At 38.4% G+C, this 14822-nt stretch overlaps 1 protein-coding gene across 1 annotated transcript in view; it reads right to left on the reverse strand.

The window, feature by feature from the left end:
• The window catches only part of tmtops2b (teleost multiple tissue opsin 2b), a 29241-nt gene extending 16172 nt beyond the window's left edge, over positions 1 to 13069 (reverse strand). The window contains exon 1 of the mRNA XM_085433631.1: positions 12280 to 13069. Within this exon, the coding sequence (XP_085289757.1) occupies positions 12280 to 12646 (367 nt within the window). The 5' untranslated portion in view covers positions 12647 to 13069. The remainder of the gene's footprint in view (positions 1 to 12279) is intronic.
• Positions 13070 to 14822: the final 1753 nt, after the last annotated feature.

Below are 14822 nucleotides of genomic sequence, written 5' to 3' on the forward strand. Positions count from 1 at the left end.
ATCCACTGATCACTCAGCATACTGATGGACATTATGGACAATGCCAGGCATCCTCTGCACACGGCCATAAACAATCAGAAGAGTCTGTTCAGTGACAGGTTGCTTCTCCCAAAGACAAGAACTAACAGACTTAAAAACTCCTTTGTCCCACACGCCATCAAACTGTTTAACTCCTCTCTGGTGGGGAGAGGGAGGGGAAACAGGAGGACAAAGGAGGGAACAACTAAGCTGTAGTGCCTCTTCACCTCACTGTGCAATACCTTTTGTGCAATACTTTTGTAAATAGTCAACGGTGCAATAGACTCAATACTTGAAATGTGCAATTCACTTGTATTTTTATTTTTATTCCTATTTATTCTATTTATCCCCTTCGTATATTTTATTTATATTGTCTCTGTATTTATATATATGTGTGTGTGTATAACTCTGTAACTTCTGTCGGTGCTGTGCTTTTTTGGAAATCGAATTTCCCAGAGGAACCCACCCGAGGGATTAATAAAGTTCTTATCTTATCTCTCTTATCTTATTCCCTCGTGCATTACTGTTACTGTACAGAAAACATGCCCTCCAGCCTCTTAAAAAATGGGACTACAGAGCCTCCAGAAGCAGTATTAAATTGATGTCAAAAATTAGTAGGTTTGACATTGAAAAGACATCGACAACGACTGCATTTGGACTATAAATAGCCTGTACACAGAGGGACGGATATCAACACTAGATGTTAAGCAGACGTCAGAAAAAGACGTAACCTGGCGTTACAAAACAACCTCTTCATTGGACCAAAATTGTACACCAGAAAAACGACACCCCAACAACAACACATCATTCCGATGTCACTTTGTGCAGTATGTTCAGTTTAGATGTCTTTAAAGTAATAAACAATATTCATCTAAATAGTGACAGGTCAAAAAGTCCTAACACCCAATGACACACAACTATCGGTGCTACCTCAGGACTATGGTCCCCTACACTTTCACAAAAGTTGCAGTAAACAAATTATTGAGTAGATATGCCAAAAATTCCTGAAAATGAACTCAGAAAAGACTGAAATTGTTTTTATTGAAAAAGAAAAAAAAAAGAACGAAAGTCTATAAAAGCCTGTCTATAAAAGATGCTTAAGTCTTAAATCCAGACCAGAAATCTTAGCATAATTCTGGACTATGGCCTAGATTTTCACAGCTAGATAAAAAAAATTAAAAAATATTTTTTAAAAATGGATGCATGTTTGAAGTAGATACAGATGAGAATATTATAAGAGTATCTTTATTGATCTTGAGCACATTACTCTATTTTCAAATCTCTGCACTGGTTTTTTTGTGTGTCAAAGGACAGATCCTAAAAATACTGGTACAAGTTTACGAAGCATTTAATCTACTCGTGCCTCACAAAACACCCAGAACGCTCAGGTTAAAGGGAACGTACCATTTATGTACATTCCCATATTTAGAACGAAACAAAAGTGAAGCAGTTTTTATGGTACTCACCTGTGGAACAAGCTTCCTGGACAGCTGTGCCAAGATGAGACACATCTGTTATTTCCTTTAAATTACAGTGCCTAAAACTTTTTATTATCAACAAACAATGTCTGCAGGATCCTCTTAACCTTTTGTTTATTTATATTTCAAGTGGGTTGTTCCCTGGTTTAACATATTGTCTAAAGATTAGTCATTGCAGAACAGAATAAAAGAGTTCACTCCCACAGTTTTACCTCTGTTTTGACAAAGTCTGGTCCATGAATCAATTTTATTGGAATTTCACGTGAAAGACCAACACAAAGTGGTGTACACGTGAGAAGTGGAACGAAAATCATACATGTTTCCAAACATTTTTTACAAATAAATAACTAAAAAGTGGGGTGTGCGTAATTATTCAGCCCCCTGAGTCAATACTTTGCTGCAATTAAAGCTTGCCAGTTCAAGGGGGTCGAATACTTTTGCAAGCCACTGTATGTAACAACACAGCTGTGAACATGGGAAACAACTCTTCTCTTGTTTGTTTTTTGCTTCTAATTGTTGTTTGTTCCATTTCCATAATAATTATGTGTAAATGCCATACACAATGATATGTATTCATATGTTTTACATGTTCTATCTCTCTCCATCTTTCTATCCCTCTGCATAGCTTCGGCTTATGTATTTGTATAGTGCTCTACAAATACATAAACACATTTTGGTTGAATTTTAAAAGCAAGCAACATCAGGGAAGTAACGCAACTACATCCACTTAATAAAGTTTATGTAGCTAGCTGAATAAAGCTACCATGCAAGACCTCATTGCTCAAACAAACCTGGCATTTAAGAAATGAACTGTTAGGAGACATTTTCTCTTGAAATTCCAGAGATGCAAAATATGCAGCACTGAAACCAGAAAGACATACCAGCTGATAAATCAAATATTTGAAACCTTTTTTTCAGTCAAACCATTCCATTTTTGAATAAATGGTGCAGATGCTTATCAATCTACCATTACAGATTTAAACGTGGTCAACAAAGCTTCAGTCTGGCAGATTTGGTTATCACATATAATGATTTTCTTGAGTTTCTCAACTGCCACTTTATCTCAGTACCTTCTACTATTGTGTGTGCCAAAAATTATAGAGTGGCACGTTTGTGGAAATTCCTTTTACAATATGTTAAATTTATGTACAATATGTTAATATCTTCTATTCATATCAGTCCTTTAATGCTTAAACCATTATGAAGCTGCAAGTTACAGGACTGCTACTGAAGTCTCCAACATTCACCCCAAGGCTGTGTTTATGTCATGTCAGAGATAATGTAATTATAAGTGTCTGGTGTAATTAGAATTCATGTCAGCCTCTTACTTGTATATTGAACATGACACTTAATATTAACACTTAATCGAGCCCCCAAAAACTGAACAAATTAGGAGATGTCATCTCATCCTCTGCCTGGGCAAACTATTTTCTGTAATTACACTTATAAACCCATATTAAATGCATGTGTTATATTTTCAGTACACTGTATTTTAATCCTAACACATCCAAATTTATACTTATGCAATTGCAACACTTGCAAGTCGGTGACATGGGAAATGCTTTTCTGACTGTTTTTTTTTTCACCAGTTTTTGCAATTGTGAAAGAGCACATGTGAAAGATGTCAAAGGGTCTAGAACAGGGGTGTCAAACTCAAATACACAGTGGGCCAAAATTCAAAACTGGAACAAAGTCGCGGTCTAACGCTAATATTTATTGAAAAAATTTTTTTTCCTCTATATATAAGAATGAATCTTTTCTTATGGACTCAAACAAGTTTTGCTGAAAAACTGAATATGGAACAAGCAAAGCTTAATACTAAACAATATATATATTAGCTGTATAATACCAGTAGGCCAGCGCTAATAGTAATTTGGTATGGCTTCGCGGGCCAAATGTAATTAGGCTGCGGGCCAAATTTGGCCCGCGGGCCAGAGTTTGACACCTATGGTCTAGAACAGGGGTGCCCAATCCCGGTCCTCGAGAGCTACCGTCCTGCAGCTTTTAGATGCATCCTTGTTCCCACACACCCGAATCAAATGAATGGCTTGTTATCAGCCCTTTGCCAAACATGATGGCATGCTGAAGAGGTAATCAAACCATTTGATTCAGCTGTGTTGGATAGGGATGCATCTAAAAGCTGCAGGATAGTAGCTCTTGAGGACTGGGATTGGGCAGCCCTGGTCTAGAAGAACCGTGGAGAACATTATGCTGCCTCTAACAGCATTCAACATGTTTAGTGGCAAACCATGGAGGCATATCCATGGATGGTCCTCTACAGGCTAGGCAACGACACCCTTACTGCCATTAGGTAAGGGGATAAGATCCTTGCCAGACCTTATGCTTAAAAACCAATGAAGTCCTGCTCCACTTATTAGTACCAGACTGACAAAATGAGCTTCTGTAATCTCATATTAAAGAAATGGGATAGGACTTTACATTGCTTGCACAGAAACACAATTAGTTCCACTTTCTTTACCTGAATATATGAAAAAATGCCAAAGATAACACGGCTTGAAAGGCATAAAATAGCATTTCTGCAACAACAAGGCGATTCCCAAGGAGTATAGCTCAGCATTTTGTGCAGCGTATCGTTCAAAAACTGGCAAAAGTGAACAAGTGGAGGACAAAAGAAGTGTAAGGACTATGAATCTATAGCTGTTGAACAATATCTGAAAGTCCTGTCCTTAAACAGGAAAACAACTAGCAAAGACCTGACATAGGACCTGGGGGATGCATATGGCTTTTCAATTATCCACTGAAGCCTCAACAGATATGTTCTGGTAGAAAGATGGATGTCAAGATGCCATTATTAAGGAAGGGAAACAGCCTGATTTATGGCAAATTACACAAGAATTGCACTGAAATTCAGTGGCAAGGGGTCTTGTGGAATGATGAATCCAAACCATTAGTGTGTTTGGAGGAACAGTGAACATGTATAGACATCAGTAAAAAACGGTGGAGGCTCTTCATGATTTGGGACGTCATTTCAGCCAGTGACGTTTGGGATCTTGTCAAAATTAAGGGAATTGTAAACACAGAAAAGTACTGTAAGATTTTGATTATTATCCTTTATTCATCTATTGAGATTTAAATCTCATTTCCCAGAGAGACCTGCAATTATCTGTCATAGACTCACCTCCCCACACCTCAGTGAAGTCAGATCATCTTGGCAGAAAACAGAACAAAAGGCAGTCAAAATCTAAAGAACAGCTTTGAAATTTGTCCTTGGATAAAGTCTCTCTGAAGGCTAAGAAGAAGAAGACGAAATCAGTCAGCTTGCCTAAGAGGTTTCAGGCTGTGTTGAAGAATAAGTGTCATATCAAATATTGACATCCAAGCTTGTACAATTGAATTCAATTTGATTAACATAGTGCCAAATCACAATTAGAGTTGCCTCAAGGCGCATAAGGTACTGACCCTACAATAATACAGTTGCACTCTTTCTGCCTTATATACTGTATTCCATGTATATTTGGATGTCTCATTTTCCTGGGAAAATACAAATATTTTCAATTGCCAGTGCAATTAAAACAACGTTAAGACATCCATTAAGCAACCCCTCATTCTATCGTGTTGTTTTTAGCTTTTTTTGTGGCTGAACCATCACCTTCAGATGAAAAACCCAAATATAACAGATGCACTGCCACCCTCCAACTGTGGCTTTTTTCCCTGCCTTTTTGTGTCACTCTTGCTAAGGCTAAGTAAAAAAGAAATACAACAGACATGCAATCAATCTGTTGTTCTGACCTCATCCTCACTGATATCTTCTGTTATTAAGGTTCTGCAGCTTACAGGCTTTAGCTACTATAAAGTATAAGACAGCCATAGCCCCTTCTGTTATGAGGACATCAAATAATGTTTGGGTCAGTGTCAGTCCCTGTAAAACTTGCTAACATCCACAAAAGTAACACAGAAAGACAGCGCTGCGGTGGTTAAGTGTCTCCTTTAGGCATAGTAGATGGTTGCAAAAAATAAATACCATATTTAATGATTAATATTTCAGGTTTATTTGATTCTTTTTGGAATAAAAATCATGTGTGGTGGCAGATTTCTTTTCTCATGTATTAATCACATATTTTAATCATATCACATAGTAATAGTAATATCACTTTCTCTCTTTAGTATAGTAAGAGTACTGTCGACAGTTTGCATGCATGTAGAATGTTATCACAAGGCCCCAAGTTTTATTGCACCTTCACAGAGGACCCATTGTAGACTGGAAGATCTCCAGACATCTTGCTTTAAGGGAGGTGATGGGTGGTCGTAACTTTTCATAGGGTGGGAAAGGGTCCAGGTTGAGCTGGACTGAAGCTATAGGGAGACGTGATGTGCTGTGGAATGTTCTTTGGTTGAGAGTGTCTGTGATGGTGTATATAAGACGTCAAATTTCAGAGATGATGCTAGTGTTTTGGCTGGGAGGTTTCTCTCCATATTGCAATATGTTATTAAACCGTTTCAAAACGCTCACTGGCTGTGTTGCAGGTTACTGTTAAAATTTCCGTAACATATGTCAACTTAGTTCCTGCCAGTCACTGTTTTCAATGTGAATGTTAACCAAACATATACAGAAAAACTAATAGAATCCAATCAGTGGTACAGTGTTTGCACATTTTAGCATTTTAGAGTTTCAACAGTTTGCAGGATAATTAATCGAATCTGATATTCAGATATTCAAAAGTACATATTGCCCTTAGGTATTAACATTTATTTTAAAATGAATTCTTTTTAGTATTTCATGAATATTAACAGTGCAATGTGTTATTGCTGGAATCCAAGAAAACACTTTTAAACTGAAAAAATGTACTTAAGCTGTTAAATATTTCATTAGAGAATGCAAGTGAGGCATAACTTTCTCAAGTATGGAATTTCATAAATTCCAGTTGTTGGCTTTTGTTTAATTAAAAAGGATTACAAAGGTGAACGATAAATTGTGAGTTTTGCTAAACTGAAAATGTGATTTTGTTGTAAGTTATATCAGTTTATTCCCAAGAAAGACATAATTGGAAAGTAACAGAGAATGTTTTTATTTAAGTATCAGACATGTTGGTTTTTATTGTAGGAAAAAGTTAAATGTCAAATATAATCAGAATATTAAAGTTCTAATGAACTTTTAAGTTCAGCTAACTTTTATGTGTTTACCGTGATTAGTACGGTGGCCCTGAGAAGCCAAACAGACTGCAACTTAAGAAAACACCAGCAATAAGAAAAACGCTGCAAAAGCACACAAAACACAACGGAAATAGGAAAAACAAAAACAGAAATGGGAAAAAACAGATTTCCAAAAGCACAAGGGAAGTGTTTCTGAGGAGACAATAACCCGACGGACCAGTTGCAGAAACCAAAATATGCTAAGAATTGCACTGGGAGACACTTAAAAGTGGAGGATTTATCGGTTTTGTGAGGAAAGAAAAGATGAGAAGTGTGTTAGTCTAACTATTAGCCTTAAAATCCGTCATCAGTAATATATGAATCATGATAAAAACACACCTACCATGTTTTGGGTTCCTGCAACTGGTCCGTCAGGTTATTGTCTCCCCAGAAACACTTTCCTTGTGCTTTAGGAAATCTGTTTCTTCCTATTTCCGTTGTTGTTTTTCCCATTTCTGTTTTTTCCTATTTCTGTTCCCTCCCTGGCATCTACAAGGATATCTACCACCAGGTTTTTGAGATAATAGTCTTGTTTAAAAAAAAGAATCTTCCTTTCATTAGTCATGAAAGAAAGGTCATGAAATTAATAGAGCTACTTTCAGCTGCTCTCTTATTGACGGCAGGTCACCACATGTTTAATTTGGCAGATTTGTACACTGGATGCTCTTCCCGAAAGGGATTTGTGTCTCCTCTTTATATCAGAGCAGAGATCTTTCACTTGATAAACCAATATGTAAATCCCAGTTAATAATTCATTAATGATCCTCCCAAACATGCTGTTTTCTGTCATAAATGTATTTATTTTTCCGGAAAATTCTGTTCACATGTGATTAAAATCAAAGAAAATGCAGTAGTTTTGAGGTAAAACTGTTAGTAAGTTATATGACTTTGTTAGCTACTTTACAATGTGTAGAGAGAAGGAAACATCAATCCCCACTTACTGCTTTTAAGCTAAAAAGAAAACAATGATTACGAAAAGCAAAACTCCTTTAACTCTTGATTTAACTCTAAAACTCAGAATAAAACTTTTATTCTCTGGCTTTTAAATCCAAATTAGTTTTGACTATTTTTCTTAGTGCTACTTCTTCTTCGGGTTTTCTCTTTTTTTTTTCCTTCATTAAATTCTGTCATTTTGTTCTACATTTTTGTGTCATTTGATTATTTTATATATAGAGCTTGTCTTTAAATGTGCCATAGAAATAAATTTGACTTTGACTATCAAAATCTTTATGTTTGGGTGTCTCTTGACACAAGTTGCTTTATCTTCATTCTGGGATGTAGATCGTTGATCTTCATTACAGCCATTGTTTTCTTAAACACACTGCCTCATTTACTCCCATGTGATGCATTTGCACACACACACACACACACACACATGCAGCATATACCTAATCATGATATACAGCACTTACAGCTTGCAACAAAAGCATCAGTAACATCATTATTCTTACAAGGTTCTTACTCAAGTGGTGTAAGCCAGTGATTTGTAGGGTCGCTTAAAAGCTTTAAGAAGTCAGGTTAAGTGAATGTCAGGCCCTTGAACAATAAACAGACTACACCCTGTGTATTGTCCTTTCTTCTTATCAGCTGTTTACTTGAGTGTGTGCAGATCACCGGACTTTTAAAAGTAAAACATTCTTCCTGCTCTTTGTTGTCACCCACCTTCCCACTCGTGTAGCGTAAGTACAAGACAGGAGTCAGAACACCGAAACAACTATACTTCAAAAGTCTTTAGGAATACTGTAAGTTCTTGTAATGTGGTCATAATGATGCTTTGGAAAAAATAATAAAATGTATTATTTCAACATTTCTGTTTTCTTTATACTTTCTGTACAAAAAGACAGCATGACTGTCTATGTCTTGATTGCTTTCTCTATCTGTATATGATGGTTTGCCTAGCCCTGTTTTTAATTTTACCCGTGTTTGAAACTAGCCTCGGGCCAAGAAAAACTGTGATCTGTTATGTTGTGCGACTCTCTGGCAGTTATATATATTGAATCAGCCCTTATGCTGCCTCATATGATGAAGGAATAACAGGGAGTTGATAATGGCAACGATATATATAGAAAGAGAGAAATGAACAATCAGTGTATTATGGTTGCTGACACTCAAAGCGTTCTGCCATCTTCAAGCGCACACTATGTGACACTGACGGTAATGGTCTTTTGACAAAACAGCGACTTGGGAGAACAGGATGTACTGGACGAGGTAAGAGTGTTTGATCATTGGTACAAACATATTAACATCCGGCACACATGTCATATAAGTATAGGAACAATGTATGGTGTGAAAGAGCATACAGGTTGCTTGTGAATACGATTTCTTACAACAACATATTAAGAAATGTTTAACAAAGAAGCATAAGACCCACATCAGAGACTTTATTAGGTACAACTTGTACCAGGTTGGACCTAATTTTGCCTTCACAACTACCCTATTTATTTGTGGCATAGATTTTAACAAGGTGTTGCAAACATTCCTGAGATGTTGGTTCATTGTGACATGACTGCATCACACAGTTGCTGCAGATTTGCTAGCTGCACCTTCATGATATGAATCTTCTGTTACACCTCATCCCAGAGGGGCTCTATTGGATTGGGATCTGATGACTGTGGAGGCCATTTGAGTATAGTGAACTCGCTGTTATGTTCAAGAAACCTGTTGGAGATAACTTGAACTTTGTGACATGGTGCATTAACCTGCTGGAAGCAGCCATCAGAAGATGGATACACTTTAGTCATAAAGGGATGACCACGGTCAGCAACAATGCTCAGGCAGACTGTGGGGTTTAAACCATCAGTTGGTATTAAGGGACCCAAGTGTGCTAAGAAAATAGCATTACCCTACCAGGCTGAACCACTGATAGAAGTCAGGATGGATCCATGCTTTGATATTGTTTATACAAATTTTTGGCCCCACTATCCGAACGCTGCAGCAGAAATGCTTAGAACAGGCAGTGTTTTTCAATCATCTATTGCCCCCTTTTGCTGAATCCATGTGAACTGTAGCCTCAGTTTCCTGTTCTTAGCTGACAGGAGTGAGACGCGTGTTTTCACTGGACATCTTCTTTGTCTCAGTTCATCTCTGCATAGAAATGGTTTTGTGGGAAACTCCCAGTAGATCAGAAATACTCCGAGTCATCTCGAACAAACAACCACGCCATGTTTAAAGTCATTTAAACCAACTTTCTCTATGCTCCCCGTGTTAAAATGTGTTTACAAAATTGTAATTCCTCTATCTGTGCGTGCTTGCATGCATGCATGTGTCTGTGTAGAGGTGAGTGGGTGGGTAGGTGGGGTGGGGGGTGCTGGGAGTTTGACTAACGGTATGGCTGCTCTTTGCATTCATATTGGCAAACTTTATGTGGCAAATATTTTGTATCTACCGACTTCTGTCAGCTTTCCAGCATCTTCTCTCTTGACACCAGTAAAATAAGCAGTGAGCTGTTACCATGCTGGTTCAAGTTTTAAAAATGCAGAAGCCCAGGGGAGAATAAAGTCAAAGCACGCTGCTGACTTTAAAACATAGCGTGAAGACAAATGAAAATTCACCGCCTCAACATATCCTGCTGACATATCCGGTTTTACAATACACAGAAGGTAAATGAACAGATGTAAACCAGCACACAAGCACCGGCAGAAGGAAAACACCACCGTCAGAGGATATGGAAACAGAGATAAGTTAAAATAATACATATTTCTGTATTCATGATAAGAGTCTAAATATCATTTGTGAGGTCAGATGAAAATCTGTAAAAGTATAATAAAAAAAATGCAACTGAAATGAAAAGTAATTTTACTAGCATGAGAACAACTCGGTGTATATAATTTTATTAATTCAACTGTGAATGTGTAATGAAATCACAAAGCAGGAAGTCAACACTTGAGGGAAGATGAACAACTTTAATAATTGATCAACGCGTTTCAGCTTGTGGCCTTCATCAGGGTCAAGAATGTGTAATGACAAAAGTTTGAATATCAACAAGCATAAAGTAAACGCATAAAAGCACTAGATCATCTAAAAAGCCACAACAAGAATGAAAATGAGACCTACACTGTACAAGGTCTCGGCAGCTACTGAGTGTGTACTGAAGTCTGATCATTTATGAGACTCCTATAACTCAACCTGAGTTATAGGAGTCTCATAAATGATCATTTCCTTTTTCCTACACACAGCTATAGTAGCATGAGAGTCCAGTGACATTTATAGGCTTTGTGTTTCCATTGTGATAAACAGGAAACGAATCACATACAATGGATCATGCTTATTAGCATAGCACAAGCAGTTTGCACTTTGATTTGAGTTTATTAACCACACTGTAAAAGACTAAAGTGGGTGAGTTACGTTCCAGCAATTGTGTCAGAATTAACTTTCCTTACCAAACTGTGGCAAAGACATGAGCCTGACCCCAAAAAGCAATCAACACTGGGCAAGCCAAATGTAGGAAAAACGTTTCCCCTCCTAACATGAAAACACGAGATTGCCCTAAATCTGTCAGACAGAAATAAATACAAATGGCTACAGTTCCAGAGTTCATATCCTCTGATAAATGCGATGAGGGTCAGTGCATCCAGGTTGTGACACTACCACCTCCTGGTGGATGAACTACACAGTAAAAGTGCAAAAAATAAAAAATACGTCCGTGTGGGGGCACGGACTTAAACGTCATTAAATAAATCAGTATGCAATGCATTGTGTGACAAACTGTAAAATACAAACTCGTTTTTTCACTCTTCCTTGAGCTCAATCCAGCCAGATGTTAAGAAACGCTGGAAAGCTCATGATGTTTTAGTTTAATACGAGAGGGGATGGAGGGCTCATGAACAATGTAGTACAATAATACTCAAATCTGACTGCAATCCCCGTTCCCTCTGGAGACAGAGGAAGAGAAGGTCAGAGTGCAGCGCTGGACCAACTGGCCAGTGTGATTGGAGATACGGAGCGGGCAGTGTCTGTCGATAAGCAGACTTAAAAAGAAACGCGATGGGCTGTACAGACATGAAACCCGCAGGTCTGAGGTCAGAACCAGTGTCACCGTTACATAATTTGTTTACCGAAAGACATCAACCGTCAAATGTACTTCTCTTTGTTCAGTGGACAGACTTTGGGTCACAATTCTTTGATAAAAAAAAAGAAAAAAAGAAGAAGAATCTGGATCCATCCAAAGAGCGCTTGTTTGATTATCTATCAGGCTCAGCTATCATTATATGTACAGATTCTTATTATTATGCATTATTATTGTGAAAGCTGCTACTTGGAATAATGACAGAAACTAACCATTGTGCAAACAATCCAAGTTAATGAATACCAATGGCTTTATTAAAGCGCAGTAATTTAAAGAGGGAGTATCATGGTCTACTGAAAATATTATTAATCCATCCCCATCAGCCCCGATGACTCTTACGCAGACAAACACAACAGAGCGAACTAATAACTAATTAAATTTGACGATGTGAAATAAAGCATATTTGCCACAACTTTGACTTCAGTGTCTCAGTGACTTATTATAATACATTTTGCAAAAACAGCAGATATTTCGCACAGTTTTATTTCCAGAAATGTAAAACGGTGCATGAGTTGACAAATACCACAACATCCCAAACTTTGAGCTGTTCAAAAAAGCAGAACTTACCAAAGCAAGAGTTGATGAAGCCGTACCAGCTGCAGCCGCTGCGCCCCAGCAGCCACTTTCCGCGGATGCTGGAGGCGAAGCTGAGAGTGGTGCCGAACAAACACACCAGCATGTCGCTCACGCTGATGTTCAGCAGCAGCATGTTCACCGGTGTCCGCAGCTTTTTGAATTTGCAAAACAGCAGCAACACAATGAAGTTGTTCAGGAAGCCGAAAGTCATGATGAAGCCCAGCACCACGGACAGCACCACAAAGCCCGCCGGGGAGAGCTTCGCCGAGCCCGCCGGCGCGTCCAGCAAATCTCGGTCATCGCTCAGGTTGAAGCTGTAATTCAGACCAACCTGACCAGAAAACATGCCGCCGCCCATTCAGTCAATCAGTTTCTCTTCACTCTGGAGCTTGCTTCACTCGGCAGCGCTGGTCACATCGCGCATCTGTAAAGTTTGCGCGTGTAGCTTCCATCTTACTCCATGCTCATGTGCAACAAACGCGTATTCCTCCGCTGATCCTGAGAGCGATCACCTGGCTGCCGACTCTTAGAGAACTGGCAGGAATGTTAAAAAATACATTGTAACCAAAAAGTGTCACCTTAACGTGACTTTAACACAACGCCTCCTCCGCTTTCACCGCGTCTCTCCGCGAACCAGCTTGACAGTACGCGCTATTACATATAATTTGGGCAATCTAACAAAATTCATCCCAGTTATCAAGTTACTTTCCACAGCAGTTTATTTCTCTCGTCTTCAAGTTACCACTTTTAGACTGGCTGTAATCCGCGCTCGTAGCGGAGACTCTTGTGCCACCAGTGGTGTTATGCGATTTGGGCTCTGCGCCAGGACTTTTAAAGGCAGGGCGAGTCTTACATCACAGGGTAGTGGGATGCTTGGATCCACGGGTGGTGGTGGGGGGTGAGGGGGGCTTTATATGCGTGTCTGTTTGTACATATATCTTTCTGAGGACCTATTTAAGTTTAAATAGGGTGTGCGGAAATTTAACGCAGCTGCTGCTTTTCCGCTGTGGGGCTTAATGTTGAAATTAGGTCTGGGGGTAGTATAAGGCTTTTATTTATGTCTGTGATGGTCACGTTGAGGGCAAGGGTCTTGGGCAGGGATGTCAAACTCATTTTACATCGTGGGCCACATACAGCCCCCTATCTTAAGTGGCCCTGGCTTGTGGAAGACCCCTAGCTGCACATTTTACCCCTGAGATATCTCAATATAAGAAGAGCAATTTCAACATTACATCTCAGTTTTCCTACATCATAAAGATTTTGCTGTAGTAAATGAGCTACAGCTGTCGGTGTGATTCTTTGGGTTTAAATGATAAGAAATGTGTAAACTTACAGAAAAAGATTTAGTGGTTCATTGCTTACACTGTAGTTATAAAGTGGAAAGTTTGTGTTAATTCATGAAAAATCCCCCTTTTTATTTATTACGTTTTTAATTTATTTTTATCCTGGACATTTTATAAACAGAAAAACACACATTTATATAGTAGATAGTGGGGGGGGGGGGGGGGGGGGGGGGGGAGGGGACAGGAACCACTCTGCCATTTAATTGTTTATCTTTGACTTTATTACTATACTATGAACAACTGTGGGGGAAGGGTTAATCAGTAGGACCTGTTTGAGACCCCTGATCTAGGGAATTTTTTTACATTTTATTTTATTTTACAATTAAATCTCATCTTTGGATGGACAACAACTAAGATGTTGCCCTTCATAATTAGGGCAGCAGGCTATTTAAGGGAGGACATAGTTTAGGGATCCAGTTTTTGTAGCTAAGCCTGAGACCACTGCCAAGGGAAGTGCTCTAAATGTTTGCGTTTGATTTTATGAGGGGCATTTGAAGGTTGTGCTGACAAAGAAAAGAAAAAATGAAGCAAAATTTTCTGTTTGGTTCTCACAGTATCTCACAGAATGAAATGCACAGAGTCAGGCAGCAGTTCGGGTGATGAACATCTGTATTTTGGAACTTGAATACATGTATTTAAAGGGGACAGAGCTATGTCTCAATGTAAATATGCTAGATTTAGCCAGAAGGCTACTTTTCATCTGAAGCCCGTGACAGGTCAGACAAAAATGATAAATAAGCAATTTAGCACACAATGTACAACAATGTAGTCCAAACAACAAATACATACAATTACAACACATAATAATACAATAACAAACAACAACATTAAACATTAATAATAATATTCCTGTAAGCCTATGTACAGTGTTTAATCCCAGGATAATGTGCTGATGATCAATATGAGAGCTAGAAGCTAAATGCTGTAACTCACTTTCTACAGAATCCTTTGCATAGATCGAAGATTTGCTGATTTGGACCCAGAATAAGGTTTTAAAAAAGCTGTTCCCCCCCACTGAAAGTTAGACTTCCATCTCCATCTTTGCTCATGTGGAACTCTCAGAATTATTAATTCATGGCTGTCTGAAACAACAACGACAACAACAAAAAGGGGGAAAAAAACATCAAAGGTAGAAAGAAAAGCATCTTTGTTGTTGTTTTTTGTGTGTGCTTAGAATGTAAAAGGGACACA

This window comes from Copadichromis virginalis, linkage group LG16, assembly GCF_057382275.1.
Source record: "Copadichromis virginalis isolate Kocher_CV1m ecotype Utaka linkage group LG16, C_Virginalis_male_GT1.1, whole genome shotgun sequence".
Classification (NCBI taxonomy): domain Eukaryota; kingdom Metazoa; phylum Chordata; class Actinopteri; order Cichliformes; family Cichlidae; genus Copadichromis; species Copadichromis virginalis.